We start from the raw sequence: 21903 nt of genomic DNA on the forward strand, positions 1-21903 counted from the left end.
TCAGGGTCATCATCCATGTATTGGAATTGACGACGGTCTCAATATGAACAGTTGTGAAAAGGAGGGTTGAACCCTGGCTTGTAATACTAATGTAATACTAATACTCCACCCAGTGTACTGCATCTGAAATGATCAGAGATTGGACTTTCTGGATTTCTCTATAATTCCCGAGCCCTTTTACAGGAACACCCCCCTAAATCACGTTGTGTGCCACAGAACCACATATTTGAGGAGCAGATTGCTGGTGAGTCTTTAAGAAGGGTTCATGATGAGCAAAATAATTAAAGCGACATATTATTGTTATTTTAGTGAGGTCAGTGACTATCAGCAGCAAAACCTGCAGATGGATATATGGTCTTTGGTAACACCACAAAGCGCACACAACATAAAACTATAAAATATTAGATCACTATATTTGGTCCCTGTCTGTTCTAATCATTGCAGGACCTTTGAACACAAGCCTGATAGCATGTTAACCATTACCTTACACTGCACTGACAACAAGCCAAAGTCCTACATTCAGACAATATTAGACTGTAATTCTGCAGTGGAGCAAGTGAGCGAGCAAGTGATCATTGACCCTACAGCTCAAAAGTGTGTAGATCATAGGCCTACAAACACAGTTCTTTCAGGTGACCACTGGAAAGATAAAATGCATGTGCAACAACAATAAAAAGTGTATTTGATTTATTCAGCTGGGCTGGTAATACGTCATATGTCATATATGTGCAACATTATGGCCAATGGCATAGCAATGCAATCACTAAAGCTGTATTGTGTATTATAACAGGAAACTTCATGTCAGGGACCCTCTCGGGGTTTATCACGCATGCGTGTTCACCGGGGACGTCTTCATCGCGGAAAACATAAATCCACAGTCTTCGCCACGCCTGAGCAGAGTGCCTCTTATTTGAAGCAAAGGTCCTGCATCTTGTTGTGAAGCTGATGCCTCTCGCCCCCCAAAGGTCGCGCGGTGTCAGGGGCGCGCCTCGTCACGGGGCCGGTCCGAGGCGCGTTCACGCGGAGGTGCAAGATCGCGCTTGAACTATGGAGAGTCTCACACAGAGATCAGCTCAGATCCAGCGCGATGGTTTACACCGGGTCACGGACACCAGCCACTGAACCGCGCCACTGGGATTTTTATACTGCCGTGGATTTTGTGAAGACGTTTATTCTGCACAAAAAGAAACTCGCAAACACATCTGTATGAGCGCAGAGCTGGAGCTCAAATTATGGTCCGGGAAACCAGACATTTATGGGTGGGAAATTTACCTGAAAATGTCCGAGAAGAGAAAATCGTTGAGCACTTCAAGCGGTGAGTAGCTTATGAAAGAAGCTCTGTTCCTGTGATTTGTGTTGATGTGCAGACGCGCGGCGAGCATCCTCACGTTAGAGGCTGGAGCCTGTGCCACGGGCAGCGCGGGAGGAGACGCAGACACGTCTCACGCGTGGCGCTGTCTCAGAGTCGGAGATGAAATAATAATAAGGCGAACTTTTGGCAGAGCGTCTTTCTGAGGCCAACAACACGTCTAAAGGCGTCAGGTTGTGCAGTTAGAGCCCGTCATGTGCAGAATACCTGCGGAGCCTGCAGTGCACCGCGCGTCCCCATCACGCTGTCTGGACCGACACCGTGAGCCCGGTATGTGCAGCTGCTCGTGCCGTGCACCGGGCTCACGGCGGCACGGTGTTCAGAAACGCGCTTCTCCTGATTCATTGATGACCCGATGTGGCTTGAAGGCAGCGAGACATCACGCCGCCATCGAGAGAGAACATTAGAGCAGAGCCTGGTGTTGATGCGGAGAAGGAGAGACAGGCTCATTATCCTCAGAACTGCCCGGCCACAGAGCCACATTTCCCTCACAATGTGTGACTTTTAGGACAGACATAGACGTTCACCTCGATGCTCTTTGTTGCGTGTGAATATCATTCTGTTTGGAGACTGCGCGCTCTGCTCGACTGTCAAGGAAATGGCATCCCGCCACTCGCAGAGCCGCGTCTGTAATAAAAGACACTTTTGCGTTTCACGTGTCGCTTTCCCTTCCACAGAGCTATTCACGCCATGTATGCGGGAGTAAAGAAATGCTTGTGCCTTTTATTGAGCACATCGCCCACATGAGGCTGTGTGCGCTGCAGGATATTGTTTATTTGAGCCTCTGCAGATGTGCAGAGCTTCAGTCTGTTTGCCGTAGACACGCAGTGGGCAGCGCGTTTGTGTCACGCACAGACGGCTCCGTGCGCCTGGAGCGCGGGGTCTGCAGGTGCACGGGGCCCACTGTGTGCTGGACCCTTTGGAGATGGGAAATGGCACAATGAGTAAACAGTGCGTGCAGCTTTTCTAAAATGGCGTCGAAGGCTGTTTGGTGGGATACATTTGTGGACGTGAGTCTGAGAGGAAAACACGGCCCAGTCATAACCATGATGAAGGGAAGATACAGGCCAGTGTGTGCAAATGCTGCTGCTGGATAAAGCAGAACACTAATCACTGTCATGTTGATGCTTGGTGCATTTTAGAGCATTTGACTTGGATGGTCAATACCACTTAGCCATTGTAAAAATGTTACAATGTTATTCAATGTATTCAGTTTTTTGCACTCATGTCATGCTTCATGACAGCAATACTAGGCTCACCTCAAACATGGTGTTAGGGATAGGTTAACTATGGAGCTGGGGATAAATGATTGAAATGTTTGACTTAATGTAACTTCACATAAGAAATAACCAAATTAATTGCAAAAATAAGGCGTAAAGAATACAAACAATTTCATCTAAAATAATTGTTCTTGCACACCATCTCATTTTGACAGCCTTAGAATGCTACACTCTTATTACCATGTAATAACATTGGTTGCACATGTGGCAAAAATAGCCTGACCACAATATTCTTAACCCACCTTGACTTATACTTGATTTAATATAAAAGTTCAATATGCAATCATTATTAACATGTTTTTGTCCCTCTTTAGATATGGACGTGTGGAAAGTGTCAAGGTCCTTCCAAAGCGAGGTTCTGAAGGAGGAGTGGCCGCATTTGTGGATTTTGTGGACATTAAAAGTGCTCAAAAAGCTCACAATGCTATCAACAAGATGGGGGACAGAGATCTGCGAACCGATTACAATGAACCAGGAACCATCCCCAGTGCTGCGAGGGCACTGGACGATAGCCTCTCTTTAGGTTCTCGTGGCCGGGATGTATCAGGGTTCACAAGGGCGTCCAGTGGGTCAGTATATGGCCCGACCACGGCACTCCACAGCAGAGATGGACGCTATGAACGCAGACTAGACGGGTAAGTGGATTCAGTTTCTCCGAAGGCTGAGGAAACTGTGGTAACTTGTTAACACCTCACCTCCAAGCATCTTTTCATCATCTTTCATTTATCTGTTGGGGGTTTAAGATGAGAATTCCAGAAAGAAAGGGAGTTACTATAGCCCATTGGATTTGTCCTTAATGCCCGCGTGCATTTAGAGTGAATAGAGAGAAGATAATGTATTTGTGGATGTAAAATTTCCCCCAAAACACGGGGCAAAGATAGGATTTCACAAAATTCCCAGGATTCTTAGAGATTATGGGGGGAAGGGGAGAAGGAAAGAGAGAGTGGTCCATCACCTATCGCTGGGATTTGATCATTCCGGAGGGCTTTGCTTGGTGGATTTATTCTCTTCCAAGTTGACGCATCATAGAAAAACGCACATATTTGGATATTACTAGTTTTAAAAAATGTACATGCCCAACACTGGACACCAGGATGTGAGACGTGTGGATAAATACAGGATTTCTACCCCAGTGGAATACCTCGGAGATGCGTTAAAACGGATGTACACTTAAAGTAATGATGGCCTTCATTTTATATGGAATCTTACATAAGACCGGGACATTGCAATGGGAGTGAGACCTCTGCTGGCCGTCCAACAAGAAGATCAAGGGACCAGCTTTTCCTGCTTCATTTTTTTATGGACAGCAATATTTTTTTCAAGGGCATCAACAAAGACTGGATTGTACAGTTGTGGTACAGGCCCTGGAACCTACCTACCACAAGTTGCTGGAATATTCCCCTGAATGAGAATATAACAAAACTATGGATACAAACTCTAAATGGATGAAGACGCAGTCATCTTTGGAATTTGTGAGAGAATAATGGCATTCTACCGCATCGTGACAAATCTGGATTACCTTCTGGTTTGCTCCGAGAGGAATTTCACTATTTGCGTCCATCCGTGTTCAGGCTCTGCCCTCTGAACATAGACCTCCAGATGTCCGGATGGGTTATTGGATGTACTACAAAGTTCACAGAAGACGACAGACTTTTTGACAACCATTTTTATCCTTTTAATCTAAGGATACCCATGTTGATGACCGTGGCATGTGAGATTTTTGTACTTTTTACTTGGAAAAGAACAAGCCCACTCCGCTCTTTAGTCAACGTAATCTCCAGTCAAAACAGCGAGGATTACAAATTGCAACCTGGGCGATTATGCCTCATTTTTTCCACTCTCAACATTTTTGTCCATCTTTTCAGCTCACAAAACTATCTCCTTACATTTTATTTGGAATTATAGGTCAAGTTACCACTCTCTCAAAAGGTTGGTATATTCTGCCCTGTGTATTTGAGCTGTCCTCTCTAACCCCCTAGTTTGAACTTCTCCATTTTCCTACTAACCTCAGTATTAGTTGATAGACTTTCAGTCTGTAAACTACTCTTCACTTTACCTTGAAAAATTACCTGATTTTGTTTCCTCTTATCTGTTTTCCCACGTTTCGCTGCTTTTTTAAAAATCAGTACATAATACATAAATGCCGTTAATTTTATGTGATGGTACAGAAACAAAAAAATACTTAAATTCAGCCTACTTTTTAACAGTGTACAATCTTTTTGATCTAAGTAAAATAACTGGTCCCATGACACATCTTCTATCCTAATGTTTATAGTACTAATCTAAATTATTGCAGTATTTATAAGTATGTGTTTGCCCAACACTGCCCAGTGAGTAGGTTATGAGAGAAATGGTCATTTTGAGACGAATTGTCCATAAAGGATGTGGGAGGCGACTGGTGGTAAAAGTTTAGGACTGTAAGTAACAATTAGTTTGTTATCCAGCAACTCTTCTTTCAATGAATAGATTCATTGTTTAGATTGCTAAAGGCCCATAATTATGGGATTTTTACATGATCCAGATGAAGATAAAGTGAAGCCGCTTAAAGTTTTTCATCAAATCCACTAAATGTTGCTGGTGTAGTTCCTGCTCTGTGATAAAACCTCTTCTCACGTCACATGGCAAATGCAGATAGTCCAGATAACAATTTAGATTCTTAAATTCAAAGTCAATTGGTTGTTACTTATCCATTAACTTGTTTTAGCCCTTTAAAATGTAAAACTTTATTTTGATACTAAGGAAAAACGACGCTGTAATAGACCTATTCAGACAATACAAAGTCATTTTCAACACAAAAAAATAGTAGTTCCCATTGTTACCTCTGATCTAGATAAAGACCAAAGAAACAATTCTAAAACAATTCAAGAAAGGTCCAAATGCATTTTCTCTATCGATACTTGTTCAAATAAGTATCTTATTTCTATACTATTTTTTGTATTGATTATTGTCTGATTTTTTTGATTATTTGTATAACCTACACTAGAGTGGGCATGGGAATACAACACCATATTGTTATTCACCTTATTCTGCCCTGCCCACTTTTACTGCTGATACTTTTGTCCCACGTTTCCATCGTGATCGTATTTCCAAGAACTGGGAATTCCATTTGTGTCAATGGAGAACTACAGAAATGTAAAGGCGCTAAAGTATTATATAATGTAGATAGATTAGTGTAAAATGTTCAATGTTCATGTAGTCCAACAAGTCAAAAATGCACCTGTAAAACACCTTTGTAGTTTGTCTGACTAATGTAAAGGTGCACATTTGGGAAAAGGGCCACAGATAATGTGGGTGCCAGTGGCCATACCTCAAATTGAGTACCGGTACATACAGAAATAATGATATTTACAGCAGCCTAGACTTCACTGGCAGGTTAATAAACTAAGTAAGTAACTAAGTGAGGCTGCTGTCAGCCATCTCCATAACACAAATAAATACAATCATGTTGTCCAATGAAAAAAGCAAATAAATTTATTTATTTAACATGCAACTATGTAACATGTTTAATTATTTTATCGTTTGGTTCGTGTAAGGGAAAGAAGTGAATGCGTGAGGGAATACTGTCCTGTACATAGACAGACAGAGAGTCAGAATGACTTTGTTGATGTACATCATCATGATTAGGGCCTGACCAATTAGGAATTTGAGCTCCAATCCAGAGTTAGTTTGTAAAAGCCGATATTCAATAAATTGTTTTTAATTCATACTACAAATCAGGTTTTTTTCTTGTAAATAGGCTACAATATCTATTACATTTTGAATATTTATATATTTGCATCCGATTTCAAAGATTGTTGAATATACTTTCTCAGCGATTAGACTTACAGACCATGACCCTAATAAACGGAAAGCATTTTAAAATAAATCTTCACATCACACATTGTAAGTGAGGAATCAGAAAAATAAAGTCTGCATGTTGCTGCTTTGACAAGTGCGAGCTGTCGCTGTGCAGGGCATTCTCCAACTTCCAATTCTCCAGCTGTGATATCGTGCTCGCCGGTGGTGCAATGGTTTAAGGCATGGCACATATGTGGTTGTTACCACCTCACCATTGTGGATCTTGGCCCCGACCATTTGCTGAATGTCTCAGCCTGCTCCATCCCCATTTCACACTTCAGCTGTCCCGTCCAACAAAGCCCTCGAGCCAGTTATGGCCAGAAAATGTAAAAAAATAAATAAATACTCCAGACGTGGTATTGGCCATACAACTCCCTGCAGCAATTAACTGGATTGATCAGATTAATTGTGATAAATGTAATTGATTATTCCAATAATCAACAATCTTTTTAGTAATAAATTATCGTCAAGTATTATTTAAGACTATACACAGACAATATAAGGCACATTCTAACATTCTGACATTCAGAATGACATCGTGGCATTCTGGCTTCAGTTCAATTTTAAACTTGCGTTGTAATTTTGGGGTTTTGATGAAAACACAGGTTCAAGTCGCAAGGCACAAAGGCTTTGTAATAATACCAATTTAATCAAATCAGAGTCAATTGGCTGAAACTTAAAGTTGTAATATGCATTTCTCGTGCAGGTTCCGCCCATAGCCATATTTAAATTTGTAGACACAGCATTTGTTGCTCATGCTATCAATTTCTCAGCTAGTCGGGTAAGATTTGAGTGGCTTTGGAGCCAATTCAGTGTATTTTTTCAATCAATCAATCAATCAATCAATCAATCAATAACATATAAGGCAATAAAAAACATAAAACTAAGTAAACACAATCTGTACAAAAAGTGTCACTATATTACAGAGTGTTAAAAGTCAGTCTGAATAAATCAGTTTTATCAGGGGGGGGGCATGTTGGGGGGCAGTTTGTTCCTGAGTCTGGGGCCAGCGACATAGAAGCCTCCGTCCCCACAGAGTCTGGCTCTGGAGACGTCCAGTAGAAGCTGATTTGTCAACTTGAGCCCTGTTTGGGTTTCGAGCAGACAGAAGCTTGAATAGATAAGGGGGTGCAAGGCCATTTAGAGCTTTAAAAACAAAAAGTGAATTTTTTAAATCAATTCTAAAAGAGACAGGGAGCCAATGGAGAGCAAAAAGAACTGGGGTGTCTGGGTGTGTTGGTTAGAAAACGTGGCTGAGGACAGACTGGGAGACACAGCCACAGATAAGTTCAATGCTATCTCCATATATAACACAAGCAGTTGTTCTTTAAATATTATAAGCCATATTTTATTAATTACAAGGCCTGGCTTGTAATAAGGACATTCTTGTGCAAATATTTGAGGTAGTGAGGTATAAAATTAAACTGTAAAATTATGTTTTAAATGATACAAAACTTAACGTAAAGTCAAAACTAACTTCTCAAAATATAAAATATTGATTTGTATAGGCCTATGTTCAAAATTAATCTTAAGCCTACCACTCCACACTGCTTAACTTTAAATCGTTTTTAAATGTTTAGATTTAAATCCAAAAAAAGAAACAAGAATTGTGTAGTCTGAGATCTGCATGTAATCCTAGCTACTTGACTTTGTTTATGATTTGGTGAAAGGGTTTTCTGTCATTTCATGCTGTGTTTTCTCTTGTTTGTCAGAACTGCTGAAAGTCGGGATCGGACATTTGACCACAGTACCTATGGACACCATGAGCGTCCTGGCAGCAGTTTTGAGCGCCAGCGCCACTATGAAGCAGACTATTATCGCAGCTCTGGCAGTAGTTCTGGCTCTACTGGTTGTAGTGGGTCTGCGGGAACATCAGGGGTTGTTGGAACTATCGGGAGTGGTGCCACAGGTGGCACAGGAGTAACAGTGTCTGCCGGTTGCACCACAGGAGCAAGTGCAGGATCAACATCCAGTGTTGTTGCCTTCTACCGCTCCCACAGCAGGAGTCCATGTCGCTTTGAAACAGCAGAATCTCGTTATGAATCGCGTGCCAGGGAGGCCTTTACTCTATCTAGTGTGGTTCATAGGGATCTTTACAGGGAGGAGAGAGCACGTCGAGGGGAAAGACCGTATCGACGCAGCCGTAGCCGCTCCCCTCACTCCGCACATTCTCGGAACCCCTCGCCTCAAAGACTGGTACCGGCTTCCCGTGCCCCCTGCTCTCGCAGTGGTTCAGGCTCTCACAGCCGTTCTTCCAGTTCAGACTCTGTGAGCAGTACCAGCAGCAGTACAAGTGGCAGGCAAGTACCTTTTCTGCTGTAATCTTTGATTTGCATTTTCTTTGTCTGCTTGTTGATTTAATCTTGGATAGATTGAGTCATTTGTTTCATCAGGCACACTGTTTTCACTGAAGCATCCATCTTATCTTTGGATACCTTATTTATTTATTTATTGTTTGTTTTACATATCATTTACAATGATTCTATTCTCTTAATATTCCATCTTGTCTCCTCATATGTTTTTTTAGGATGTTTTACTGATTAATCTAGTACCAATAGTAGCGTTGTTACGCTTTATTTTTACTGAATCATTAATAAAGTTGTCATCTTATGACTCTCAGAACAGTAACAAAGTATTTTTTATTGTGAGCTCACCCTCAGTTGGTTATTCATATTTGTTCAACTTCATTAGCTGAACATGTAGCGACACATGTGGTGTAATGAGGTATTGCTTCAGGAGGAAATCAGGAGATGCTGCCTTCCTCTTGTGTATGGGTATTAGACCCCGCCTCCGTGAGATCCAGTTGGAACTGGAAAATTCTGGCCACTGCTGGCTGTTTGCCCACTCCCACAAGCCAGGCTCTGTCAGCAGCACTTCCGGTAGTGTCTGGACAGGAGGAGGGAAGAGAAAGTGAGATGGAAACAGACCAGAGGGCATACAAAACCAAAGCACAAGCATAGGGTGCATTATGTAAACAGCCAGAGTGAGACACAAAGGAGATGATGCATGATTAGATTATTACTATTCTTACCCTGAGTTGCTGTGTGTAAATGTATACATTTAGCAAATATTGATTTATTTCTCTTACTGCATCCACCACATTTACCACTCATAATCACAACTGTACATAATTACATGTATGATATTTTTTATACAGTGACTCTAGCAGTAGTTCCAGTGATGAGTCTCCAGCTCGCTCTGTACAGTCTGCAGCTGTTCCCGCTCACTCAGCACTTCTTTTATCTTCACTCGACAAGGATGAACCGCGCAAAAGCTTCGGCATTAAGGTCCAAAATCTTCCTGTTCGCTCAACAGGTTAGATTAATTCATTTCAGATGCTATTTCTCTGGCATAATTACAAAGTCGTTATACTGTTAATATCGTAGGTAAAAATTAACATGGTCTCAATCCATTTGAATATTACAGATACAAGCTTAAAGGATGGTTTGTTCCATGAGTTCAAAAAGCATGGTAAAGTCACTTCTGTCCAAATTCATGGTGCTTCAGAGGAGCGATATGGACTGGTGTTTTTCCGACAACAAGAGGACCAGGAAAAAGCATTGGCAGCTTCAAAAGGGAAGCTGTTCTTTGGAATGCAAATAGATGTAACCGCTTGGAATGGGCCTGGTAATGTACATTTATCAATGCAGCATTGCTTTTTGGGCATCCTGCCTCAATGTCTTGTTCTTTCAGAAACTGAAAGTGAAAATGAGTTTCGACCCTTGGATGAAAGAATAGATGAGTTTCATCCAAAGGCTACGCGAACATTATTTATTGGAAATCTGGAAAAAACAACAACCTACCATGATCTACTTAACATTTTTCAACGCTTTGGAGAAATAGTGGTGGGTTATTTTTGCCTCATTATACTTTAAATTTATCTCAAAGATGACAATAATAATTACTTGACTATACATGAAATACGTTTTAGGATATTGATATTAAGAAAGTCAACGGGGCCCCACAGTATGCTTTCTTACAGTACTGTGACATTGCTAGTGTATGTAAAGCTATAAAGAAAATGGATGGCGAGTACCTTGGCAACAACAGACTCAAGGTAAGAATTAAAAAATACATTATATTTGACTAGACAAGCCACTTAGATCAAATGTTCCATGAACTCTCTCTTCTTCAGTTGGGCTTTGGCAAGAGCATGCCCACCACCTGCGTTTGGCTGGACGGATTAGCCTCCAACACTACGGAGCAGTTTCTTACACGCCATTTCTGTCGCTACGGTCATGTTGTCAAAGTAAATACTTTTTATTTTATCTTTTATCTCTTGTCTAGTACTTAGTAAATGTATAAATATTTAAATTCTGCAGGTTGTTTTTGATCGCATGAAAGGGATGGCTCTTATTCTGTATAACAATATTGAATATGCACAAGCTGCTGTCAAAGACACAAAGGGATGGAAAATAGGTGGTAGTAAAATTAAGGTACGTTAATCTCAATATCCATACTAGAGGTATGGAATAACAAGTAACATGTGTACTTGTATTTTTAGGTTGACTTTGCTAATCAGGAAAGCCAGATGGCTTTCTATCGCTCAATGCAGGCTTCTGGACAGGATATTCGAGATGTTTATGATATAGTCTCTGAGAGAAGGTGTGTATTGTCTTAAACCCCATTTAAGAAATATATTGACACATGCAGATATGTATTTCATTTTAAACAGTTCTGCAATCAAAATGAGTTTTGTCAATTTTTTTTGTATTGGGTTATAGGTTTGTCAGTATTCTCCAATAACAAATAGTTTATTCTTTTTGCAGGGATGAGCGAAGAACTCAGTATGAATATCAAGCAGAAAGACAATATTATGAAAATGTTCGCACCACAAGAACATACACTGATGATCCAAGTCGGAAATACACTGCAAGAAGTCGTGAATTCTACACAGAGTGGGATCCATATCAGGGCGATTACTATGAGACACAATACTTTGAAGACCCCCGAGAGTACAGAGAATACAGAGCTGACCCGTATGAACAAGACATTCGCAAATACAGCTATCTGCAACGAGAGCGTGAACGAGAACGTGAACGATTTGAGACTGACCGCGGACGCGACCATAATCGAAGGACCGTTGAGCGAAGCCAAAGTCCATCTCACCTAACAACTCGTCGCCCTGCCAGTCCAACTGCGTCGCCACCCGTTTTAGAGCGAGTCCCAGCTGAACCTGAGCGCCGCGTCTGCTGCCGTTCCTCTGATAGAAGCGGGAGCTGCAGTTCTATCTCTCCACCACGATTTGATAAACCTGAAAAGACACGCCCTGAAAGGTTTATCAAAAGTGAAAAAATTGACAAAGAAAGAGTGTTTGAACCAGAACGAAGCATCGTGGTTGAGAAGGAGAAGCGTGTGCATAAAGAACGAGGCGATAAAGAGAAACGACTTAAGAAAAGTAAAAGTGGACCACCAGGACTCCAAGCAGGTGAAACTGAAACAGATCTGGAGAGGGATACAAGCCCCGATACCTCACTTCGAAACAACTACAATAAAAGTTCAAAAGAAAGTTCAAATAAAGGCAGACTTGACATCATGCCTTGTGTGGTACAGTTAACACGCGTAAAAGAAAAGGAAGGAAAGTTGTTCAGTCATGCTGTAGAAAAGTGCAAAGGTGGGAGTGACAGTCCCCAACACTCATCCCCTATAATAGAGCAAAGGAGCCCTCTTTTCCTGTCAGAATCACCCAAAGGCAATGTCTCCAAACATGGGAAAAACAGAGATGGATTGGCTCAAAGTGTGGATAGAGATTTGAAGAATAAACACAAAAAACATGGAAAATCAGAGTTGGGCTTTGACATTGCAACTGCTCTAGATGCGGATCGTTTAGCTGCAAGAAAAAGACGATTTGAGGACACTGGTTCAGTTGATAAGCTGAAAAGGAGTAGGGAGGACAATCCTAGTTATTCTAGACACCAAAAAGCCTTTACAAAAGAGACTGAAACGGACATTACGAAACCACACAAAAAGGAAAACCTGAAGGAAAGGTGTTTTCTAGATGTTCCTAAAAGTAGTCCTCAAAATAGAGACGATTATGAAGGGTTGATGGATCTGGAATGTCAAGCTCAACTCAGAGACCACTGTAAAAACTCACCACATCCTAAACAAACTCACGAAGGTTCAAAATGTGAATCTCTTTTGAAATTGTCCGATGAATGTCTTGATAATGAATTAAAAGAAGAAAAATACAAATTATCTGAAAACGAACAGGGCAAAGGAAAATGGAGGGACTGGGAGGTTGGGGAAGTTTCTTTATCTGATCAAAAGAATGTGTCTAATAAACAAACTCAACCGATTCAGTGGTTGATGCAAAAGCTCACAGAGTCTGAAAAGTTAGGGACAATTTCATGCCAATTATTACCATGTGTGGACAAAGAAAAGGACTTTTTGTCAGATACCAGTACAACAGTTGAAACTAAAACAGATGATAACATTGTAACCTGCAACCAAAGGAAACCTAATCATTTTCAATTTGAAAATAAAAAAATAGATGATAGCTTTGAAAATACCAGGCCCAATGAGGATAGTTTCTTGACATCACCAACTGAGAGCAGTCATTATTCAGCTAATGCAGAAGAAGAAATTGGTCAAATTTCCCTTGCAATTCTAAAGAAAGAAAGAAACCCTCAAACAAATGAGAGCAAACTTTCAGTAACAGATCCCTCAAAAAGCAGATTTGGTCGTTCATCCAGGTATTTTTCCAATACGCACCCTGAGCTGTCAAAGCTGTGTTGTGATGAGGGCTTGATGCAACACTGGAATCAAAGTTTTAAAACTGATCTGACATACGCAGCTCCAGAACAGAGTGGTATTCAAAAACATCTAGGCCAAGATTTGGAGCCTGGGGAAGTCCAGTCTGATTCTGATGAAGAGTTAGACACTAAACAGTCTTCTCCTTCTTCAAACAGTTCATTGTCTTTTATCCTACGGGAACGGGATGAAAGACTGACAGACCTTAAGCTATCAGCTTCTTTGGAAAAGAACAAGTTTTACTCTTTTGCATTAGACAAAACTATAACTCCCGATACAAAGGCACTCTTAGATAGAGCAAAGACATTGTATTCCACAAGGGAAGATAACTGGTCTTTTCTTCCCTCACGGTTCCCAACCTCCCATAGCTGCTCAGTGAAGAATAAAGAAGAACTAGCTCCTCGACCTATCCCCTCTTGGTATATGAAAAAAAAAAAGGTCCGTACAGATTCAGTTGAAAAGATATCCAGTAAAAACGAAGAACTAAAATCACAAGACCCAGAGCGCCAGGAACTGTTTGCATCACGCTTTCTGCATAGTTCCATATTTGAGCAGGACTCGCGACGTTTGCAGCATCTTGAACGTACGGACCAAGATATAGTTCCAGGGGTTTGTAAACCTGTAAAGCCACATAAGACAGAGGTGAAACCTAAATCGACTGTTGGTGCGAGTCCACAAGAACCTATTGTGCTTTTCCGTAGCCGTTTTCTGGAGCTTCAACAACATAAAGACAAAGATCATTTTTCAGAACATGAATTTGTGGCTGATGTGAAGAGAGATGCAGAAGTGCAAAAGAATCATGTTAAGTCAGAGAAAGAACCTGAATCAGGCATAACACATGAAGACAAACCATCCAGTCCTCAGTTAACCTTGACTCTTTGTACCTCTGTACCGTTAAGTAAAGAGTCTACCTTACGGCAAATTGAAACTCAGGCCACAGAACAACCTTTAAAAGGAGCGAACATAGACCTGGAAGAACATAGATCTCCTTCCTTATCACCTGAATTAAAACAAACGATTCCCAAGATAACAATGACTCATTTGCCTGTTGCGTCAGAACTCAATTCTGACTCTCAACAGAAGGAAACCAAAAAAGAAAAAGAACATGTTTTGGCAAAAGAAACGGTTGAAGAAAGGTCAGTCCATGTTGAAAAGCGAACAGCAGATTCTGATTTGACAATTGAGAAAAAACCCAATGCTGTTAAAAATGAACTACAATTAGAGGAAATAAAGCTAGACAAAGAAGAAACAAAACACTCGGAAGACAACAGTGAAGAATGTGTGCTTGAACCTGAGACTGACAGCAAACCTGTAATTAGTCGCAGACAGTCTAAAAACAAACGATCTAAGCCAGTATCAGTGTCACGAGCCTCAAAAGCTTCACATACTGCTGCCGGTAAAAAAACAGCAACCCGAAAAAGTGAGCGTATTGATAAAGAGAAACTTAAAAAAGCAATGTCACCTCAAGCAGAAGGGCCCAAACCACCTGAACTTAAAACTACTAGCAAATCCTCAAATCCCTCATCTGATTCTGAGCAGAAGGTTGAGTCAGGCCTTATCCATGGTCGAACTCGTCGTAGAAATGTAAGATCACTCTATGCCACACTCCGCGAGGTTGGTGAAGAGACACCTCCATCATCTCGTTTAACTCGTAAGCGAGCTGCTAGTAAAGATCCACTACAAGATGATCCACCTGTTTCTAGGCGGGGACGTCCACCAAAAAGAGGAATCAAACGAAGTGAAGTCTCAGCCGTAACGAAGTTAGATGAAAAAACAATGGTGAACAATACAGAGGTCAAAGAAACAGATCTAGAAGAACTTAAAGAATCAGAAGGTGGCCAGCCACGTACCCCAAGACACTATAGTGCCCCAAATGCTGCTGGTGAGAGGAAAGGAATAAAAAAATATAAAGCAGACTCTCTAAAAAAGTTGAGTAACAAAGATTCCATGGATAGTGCTGATGAAGAAGAAGAAAAGTCAGAAACCAAGATTAATGAAACGGAAATGCTGGAAAAGTGTTTAGAAAAAACAGAAATCGAAACTATTTTGTGCAAAACAGAAAAAGAATCAAGTGTACATAAAAAGGAACAAACTGATATTGATAATGATGCAAATTTGTCAGAAAATAAACCAGAAAAGAGTGGCAAAACCAAGACAGCATGGGTCAAACGAAACATAAAGCTTGAGGAAAGATCACACAATCTAAAGAATCTTGAGATCCGTGTCAGTGTTGATGATGTTAAAGGTTTACTTCGTTCTGAAGATAATGAACAAGACTCATTTCAAAACTCAAACCTTAAAGCAAAAATGGTAATCCAGGAAAAGGCTGAGTCAGAACTGATAAGCAATGATAGTAAAAACCTTTGTCTGGAGAATAAAGATGAGACACTGTCCGAATCCGAGCTAAACACAGATCCAACTGCTGCTCTTTTAGCTCGGCAGAAAGAATTAGAACAAGCAGTTGAAAATATCGCTAAACTTGCAGCCGAGCAACCTGCGCGCCCTTATAAGGAATCGGCCAATGCAACATCTACAGTGTTGCCCCCAGCCAGTGTGGAACCAGAAGAGCCTGAGGAAGAGAAGAGAGCCAATCCTGCAAGTGAAACCGAACTTGCTGCAGCTATTGATTCTATTACTGCTGAAGTAACTTGTGCAGAGGGAGATGGATTCACAACTACTTCAACTTACCCTGCTCTTGCACCTAACCCCGGTTCTGCATCATCTTCATCAAATGACATTACTGAACCTGAGACGCATGTAGCAATCTCTAATGTTGCACCACACTCAGCAAATAGTTGTTTGACATCTCCCCACGAAACACTAAAGAAAACAGGCAAAGTTCCGACAAAATCCCCAAAGAAGCCAAGAGGACGCAAAACTACCAAGCGGGAGGACATGGCTGCTAAAGCTTCAGAACTTCAGCCCTCACCATCAAGGCTACCTGAGTCAATTCCTGAAGACTCAGAGACTCCTAATTCTATTGGAATTACAGTTACCACAGGTACTAGTGTTGCTGCCACAGTTGTAACTGCTGTTGCAACTTGCCGGCGAGATGTCACAAGTTCTATTACAGTTGACACACCCAAAGAGGCAGCAAAGCCTGAAGTAGAGCAACCTGTGCCTAAAGAATCTGCCTGTCAATCTGGCACCTTCAAAGTCTCTGTGTTTAAAAAACATCCCCTCGTAACAGAGCATCCTAACATTTCCCTACATGCTAACCCACACCCTTCCCCTCAGCAAAATGTATCTCAAAGAGTTCCTAAAATTTCCCACTGGACTCCAAAATCTGAGGAGAGCAGAATTTATGTTCCACCATGTCATGTCACTGTTGTAACTCCCTCTATACCATCAACAGCCCTTGGAAATACTTCAACAAATCCCCCACTGCCCCCTGATACCAAGGCATCAGATATAGATCCTAGTTCTAGCACTTTAAGAAAGATTCTCATGGAACCGAAATATGTGTCTGCTTCAAGCACTTCCACTATGAGTACCACTATCACAACGACTGTAGTCACATCTTCCCTTGCTAATCCTGTGAGAATGTCAGAGAAACCCGCACCAATATACCCTGAAGAAAGAACCGTACCCTTCCAGCCAATTAGTCATAAACCATCTCCCCTAACAGAGTCCCGGCAAAATTACAGAGACAAGCCACATAATGCAATTATTCAATCGCCCACTACCTCAGTAATCAGTCGAATTCCATTGCCCTATGACACCGAGGAAACTCCAAGAATATCCTTGAGTAGCCGAAACATTAGTCCAACTACTGCTAGGCAGAAACACAGACCAAACTCAAATGAGAACACTCGCTATCACAGCATGGGCACAGTAGATGATGCAAAAAGGGGGCGTTTACTGGGTGATGCACACCCATTCAGTTCTGCCTCTGTTCCTGGACTGCGAGTCAACACATCTGAGGGTGTTGTTGTGCTGAGTTATTCAGGGCAAAAAACTGAAGGTCCGCAAAGAATGAGAGCCAAAATTAGCCAAATTCCACCGGCCAGTGTTGTTGATGTAGAGTTCCAACAGTCTGTGTCAAAGACTGAAATAAAGCAAGAAGCATCTCAGTTGCCTTCTCCAAAGGTTTTTCCAAATACTTTGGCATATAGACATACTGGCGGTCAAGCATACAACACCCAAAATGTCATTACCACTACTAAGCAAAATAGTCCCGATAAATCCGACGCACCTTATCACACATCCTCCCAAGGTGGTGTGGTAAAAATGTTCCAACAGCCTGGGAGTTCTCCTAAGGTGTTAATGTACAACCAACCTGTAATCCAGCAACATGGGAAAAGAGCATTGGGTCACGAGCCGCCAACAAAAAAGATTGACACTGGAAAAGGTATTCAGACATGCAACCTGAGCCCAGTCATGTGCCCACCCCATGCACCTCTGTCAGGAACATGTATTAGTCCCAGCCCTGGAATACCAACTGACCGATCAGTCTTACAAGGAAATCAAGAACCCCAGTCTCCACGCACAACTGTGCAGTCTCCTCCTCCGTACCTCAAAACATGTTCACTCAGCAACTCTACCATTGGCACGTCTGTAGTTTTAGGCCACAGCGTACCATCATATACTACTATCCAGCACACACACTCGGAACAGTCTTCTGTTATAATTCAACCGCATAGTGTCTCTCACACCCTGGCTCACACGGCCCGGGCAGACAATAGATCTGTATCTGGAATAAACTATGGAAAGCGAAGTGACTCTCATACCTCTTCAAACCCTGGACCTCCACAGCGCTCAAACGCATCACAATCTAATGTCATCCATAGTATGGTACTGCAATCACATCTAAGTCCAAAGGGGTCCTTATTGAGTGGAGTTAGTGGTGCAAAGGAAGATATTTCAAGGCATTTAAATCAAGCCCCTAGTAGGCACTCTGTGTCCCAGCCCCAGCCCGATGTGAGCATTATTCACAGTGAACACAGAGCACTACACACAGGGGGGCGCATGGACCAGTACAGAGACTTGCACCAGCGAATGCTCATGCACCAGCAGCTGGGGGACCAAGCATCAGCAGAGGTCAGGCAGCTCTGCTCCAATGATCCTGGCTCATTGTCTTCAAGCCACATCTCGCAACCTATAAAAAGTTCCCTTGTGTCCAAGGGCATTGACCTCACAACTAAAGGACCGGACAGACCACCTGAAGCGAAGCTCGTACAGTCTCCTTCTAGTGACAGTAGAATCAGGGGCGTACATGTGTCCAGTCCCATATTCAGTCATCCTCATGGAGTAAAGATCATACAGCCAGGTGCACCAGGGTCCTATCCAGTCTACCAAGACATGCAAACTTTTCCAACACAATTTTCTGGACATCTCTCATATCACAAAATGACTAATACACAGGTGAGTGAAATGCTTATTTTTTCTTTTATAAACTATGGTTAGGGTTGTTTGAGAACTAAGACTTTTTAATATATGTATATGGTTTACCCTCTTAGGTTCCATTAGAAACTGGCCTTGGACACAGAGGTAAACTCTCTCATTCTCACAGAGGAGGAAGCAACCCCAAACCTGACACCCCACATGTGATCCATGCCACATCTACAGACTACTCCCACATATCACGAATACCAAGAGACACAATTTCACCCTCCTACCAGTCCCCAATCTCTTCACCTATAATGTCACCAGGCGGCCTCAACCACAAACAGGAAACGTCTGTTGTGAAACAACCTCCTACTTTACTGCGAACCCCTTCACCAGCTGTACCTCCCAGTCCAATCCAGCCACACCAAGACATCAAGCAGGAACACACTGGACATCGCTCCTTTGATATGATACAGCTACTGACGGTATAGTATAATTTTGTATCACTCAAATATAAGGACAGTTTTGGAAATCGGGGTTACAATATTTTTTCCCCCCCCCAGAAATATCCAATTGTCTGGCAAGGGCATTTGGCACTTAAAAATGATCAAGCTGCTGTTCAGCTGCACTTTGTATCTGGGAACTCACTGCTGGCCCAGCACTCCCTGCCCCCTCCTGAAGGAGCACCTCTTCTTCGAATTGTCCAGAGAATGAGACTTGAAGCTTCCCAACTGGACAGCGTGGCACGCAGAATGACTGTAAGTATTATAATTGTATCTGAATTGATCTAATTGATTGTATCCAAATTGATGTGATTGATCTGAATTTGGGCTATTGCAATTGTATTGTAATTTTTTTTAATATTTATCTGGTAGGTGGAGAATGACTACTGTGTGCTACTAGCTCTACCTTGTGGTCGAGACCAAGAAGATGTCCTTAGTCAAACCCATGCATTGAAAACTGGGTTTATTACCTACCTTCAAGCAAAACAGGCGGCTGGCATCATCAATGTTGCCAATCCGGGCTCCAATCAGGTCTGCTTCAGTGTTTTAACGCAACAGTTTTTCAGCACTCGCTTAAGTTTAGTTTGTTTATCTGTAAAGGTTGAATAGGTAATTGGAAAGCTTAATGAAAACACATGGGAAGTTATCCCAATTAGCCCTTCACTCATAAAGTGCCTTGCATTACCACTGGAACTTTTCCTAATTTTGTCATGTCATATCCAAAAACTTAAATAAATTGTATTGACAAAGTGGCACAGAATTTTCAAGTGAAAGGAAAATTATACATTGCGAGATAAAAAACAAACAAACAGGATTTCTGATCATGGTGAGGAAACGCTGCAAAACTCGGCTTTAAAATCGGTTGACCCACCTAATCCCAAAGAGGAAGAAAAAAAAGATGAGTAAACAAAGAAGACACAAGTCTGTTAACACTACGGGACCAAAGCAAACAAATCTGATTGCCCACGGTCCCATTGGAAAACAGCCCGCATCACAAGCTAACAAAGCTAACGAAGCTAACATGGCTAATGTGGCTAGCAAATCTGACGCGGAGAAACGCAGTCGCTCCCCGCCGGAGATGCAGGGTACCGCCGGCCCAGATGGAGATTCTCACGACTTCTTCGCATCAGAAGGGGGGGAGAATATGATGAATCATCAATTATTGTTCATGATGTCTGAAATAAGATGCGAAATGCAGCGCGATAATGTGTCTCTCAGAGCAGAAATTATAGCAAAGGATACAGAAAGCTTATTAGGCCCGAGCGCCACAAGCTGGCGAGAGGCCTATTAATCTCGTAAGGCCGTGCGAAGCACGGCTGCGAAAGTGCGCACGTAGTGCGCACGAAATCGAGCGCGAAGCGCTCGCCCACTTCCAAACACTCACTAACGCACTCCTTCACTCATGCACGCCCCGTGCATACTAATTAGTAGTAGGAAAATGGAACATTACCGTTGTAAACGGGCGAAGCCCGTGCAAAAGTGCGCACTAAACGAGCACTTTACATTGAGATGACGTCGTCATCCCCATATAAAGCACTCATTTGCGCTAAGTCTTCTTCTTCTTCTTCTTCTTCTTCTTCTTCTTCTTCTTCTTCTTCTTCTTCTTCTTCTTCTTCTTCTTCTTCTTCTTCTTCTTCTTCTTCTTCTTCTTCTTCTTCTTCTTCTTCTTCTTCTTCTCGGGACCAACCCCCCTATTTTTCACCCAGTGAACATTGACGAAAAGTCACAAAAATTTGTGCCTCTCTACATTCTGGCTATTTCCCTTTTCTAAAATAAAAAAAAAATTGGCGCGTCAACGCCCCCAAATGTACCAAAAATGCATTGAGAGATGGGAAATGACCCAAAAAAAATCTGATTGTAGAATCATGAAATTTGGCGCAGAGGTAGATGGTGACAAGAGAAGTAAAAAATATTATTACGGCAGCGCCGTCCGCCCAACCAAATGTTGGCCATATTGCTTCAAAAATGGCTAAACATGACTTCGGAGTTTTTCCAAACGTCGTACTTTTACGAACTCCTCCCAGGGCGTTGGCCCTAAAAAGCTGAAATTTGGTGAAAATGCTACTGAGGAGTGGGACATCAAAAGTTATCCAAATTACATTGATACCTGTCAAAGCCGCAAACTGTAGCAAGAATTTCAGAAATCTCCCAAATTTAACATTTCTGCCGTTTGCGCAGATAAAGTCAGAATTGCGTCAAATTAGAATCAGTTGTTAAACTCTTTGCCCTAAACCAACTTGAAGTGAAATAAATTAATTTGGAGCCACAGCGCCCCCTACAGATTTTATATGGAGGTTAAATGTTTAGTTTTGCGAAATTATATGAAATTTGACACACAACTCAATTTTAGAATCCCCATCAAAAAAGTCAATGAGACCCATGTCATAATTGTTATGGTTTTGCCGTAGCGATGACCAAAACCTCCCATGTTATTCCAATGGGGAAATCGCCAGAACATGTTTACACTTTAGACTTTCACAAACTCCTCCCAGGGCGTTAGCCCTATTAACCTGAAATTTGGTGAGACTCATCTTCAGGGGTGAACCGTCAAAAGTTATTCACATTTTTATTCAAAGAGTCACGGTGTCTGTGCGGCAAAGCCGCACATTTTGCCAAGAATTCAAAATAAAATAGCATTTTGATGGTAAAACAAAGGGGAGAAGATGTGACAGCGTCACAGATTCAGCAGTAGGCGTAATAAAAGGACAATTGGGGCGCGTTAGCGCCCCCTCCTCTTGCGGCGTTCCGGCGGTGTGGCGACGGCGTGGCAAGGGCCGATCATTGCCGCTTGCGGCTATATTTAAAGATTATTCCTGAGCCCCTTGAAGACTCAGGA

The 21903-nt window shown here is 42.0% G+C and overlaps 1 protein-coding gene across 1 annotated transcript in view; it reads left to right on the plus strand.

The window, feature by feature from the left end:
• Nucleotides 1-1133: 1133 nt before the first annotated feature.
• Nucleotides 1134-21903, plus strand: part of spen (spen family transcriptional repressor) — a 28627-nt gene continuing 7857 nt past the window's right edge. The window contains exons 1-14 of the mRNA XM_072449480.1: nucleotides 1134-1315; nucleotides 2964-3284; nucleotides 8199-8786; nucleotides 9644-9801; nucleotides 9913-10113; nucleotides 10180-10331; nucleotides 10418-10543; nucleotides 10622-10735; nucleotides 10809-10922; nucleotides 10991-11091; nucleotides 11256-18600; nucleotides 18696-19049; nucleotides 19128-19322; nucleotides 19440-19598. Coding sequence (XP_072305581.1) covers nucleotides 1233-1315; nucleotides 2964-3284; nucleotides 8199-8786; nucleotides 9644-9801; nucleotides 9913-10113; nucleotides 10180-10331; nucleotides 10418-10543; nucleotides 10622-10735; nucleotides 10809-10922; nucleotides 10991-11091; nucleotides 11256-18600; nucleotides 18696-19049; nucleotides 19128-19322; nucleotides 19440-19598 — 10011 coding nt within the window. The 5' untranslated portion in view covers nucleotides 1134-1232. The remainder of the gene's footprint in view (nucleotides 1316-2963; nucleotides 3285-8198; nucleotides 8787-9643; nucleotides 9802-9912; nucleotides 10114-10179; nucleotides 10332-10417; nucleotides 10544-10621; nucleotides 10736-10808; nucleotides 10923-10990; nucleotides 11092-11255; nucleotides 18601-18695; nucleotides 19050-19127; nucleotides 19323-19439; nucleotides 19599-21903) is intronic.

This window comes from Eucyclogobius newberryi, unplaced genomic scaffold (genome assembly GCF_026437365.1).
Source record: "Eucyclogobius newberryi isolate DKJ021-1_F unplaced genomic scaffold, fEucNew1.0.hap1 SCAF_17, whole genome shotgun sequence".
Taxonomy (NCBI): domain Eukaryota; kingdom Metazoa; phylum Chordata; class Actinopteri; order Gobiiformes; family Gobiidae; genus Eucyclogobius; species Eucyclogobius newberryi.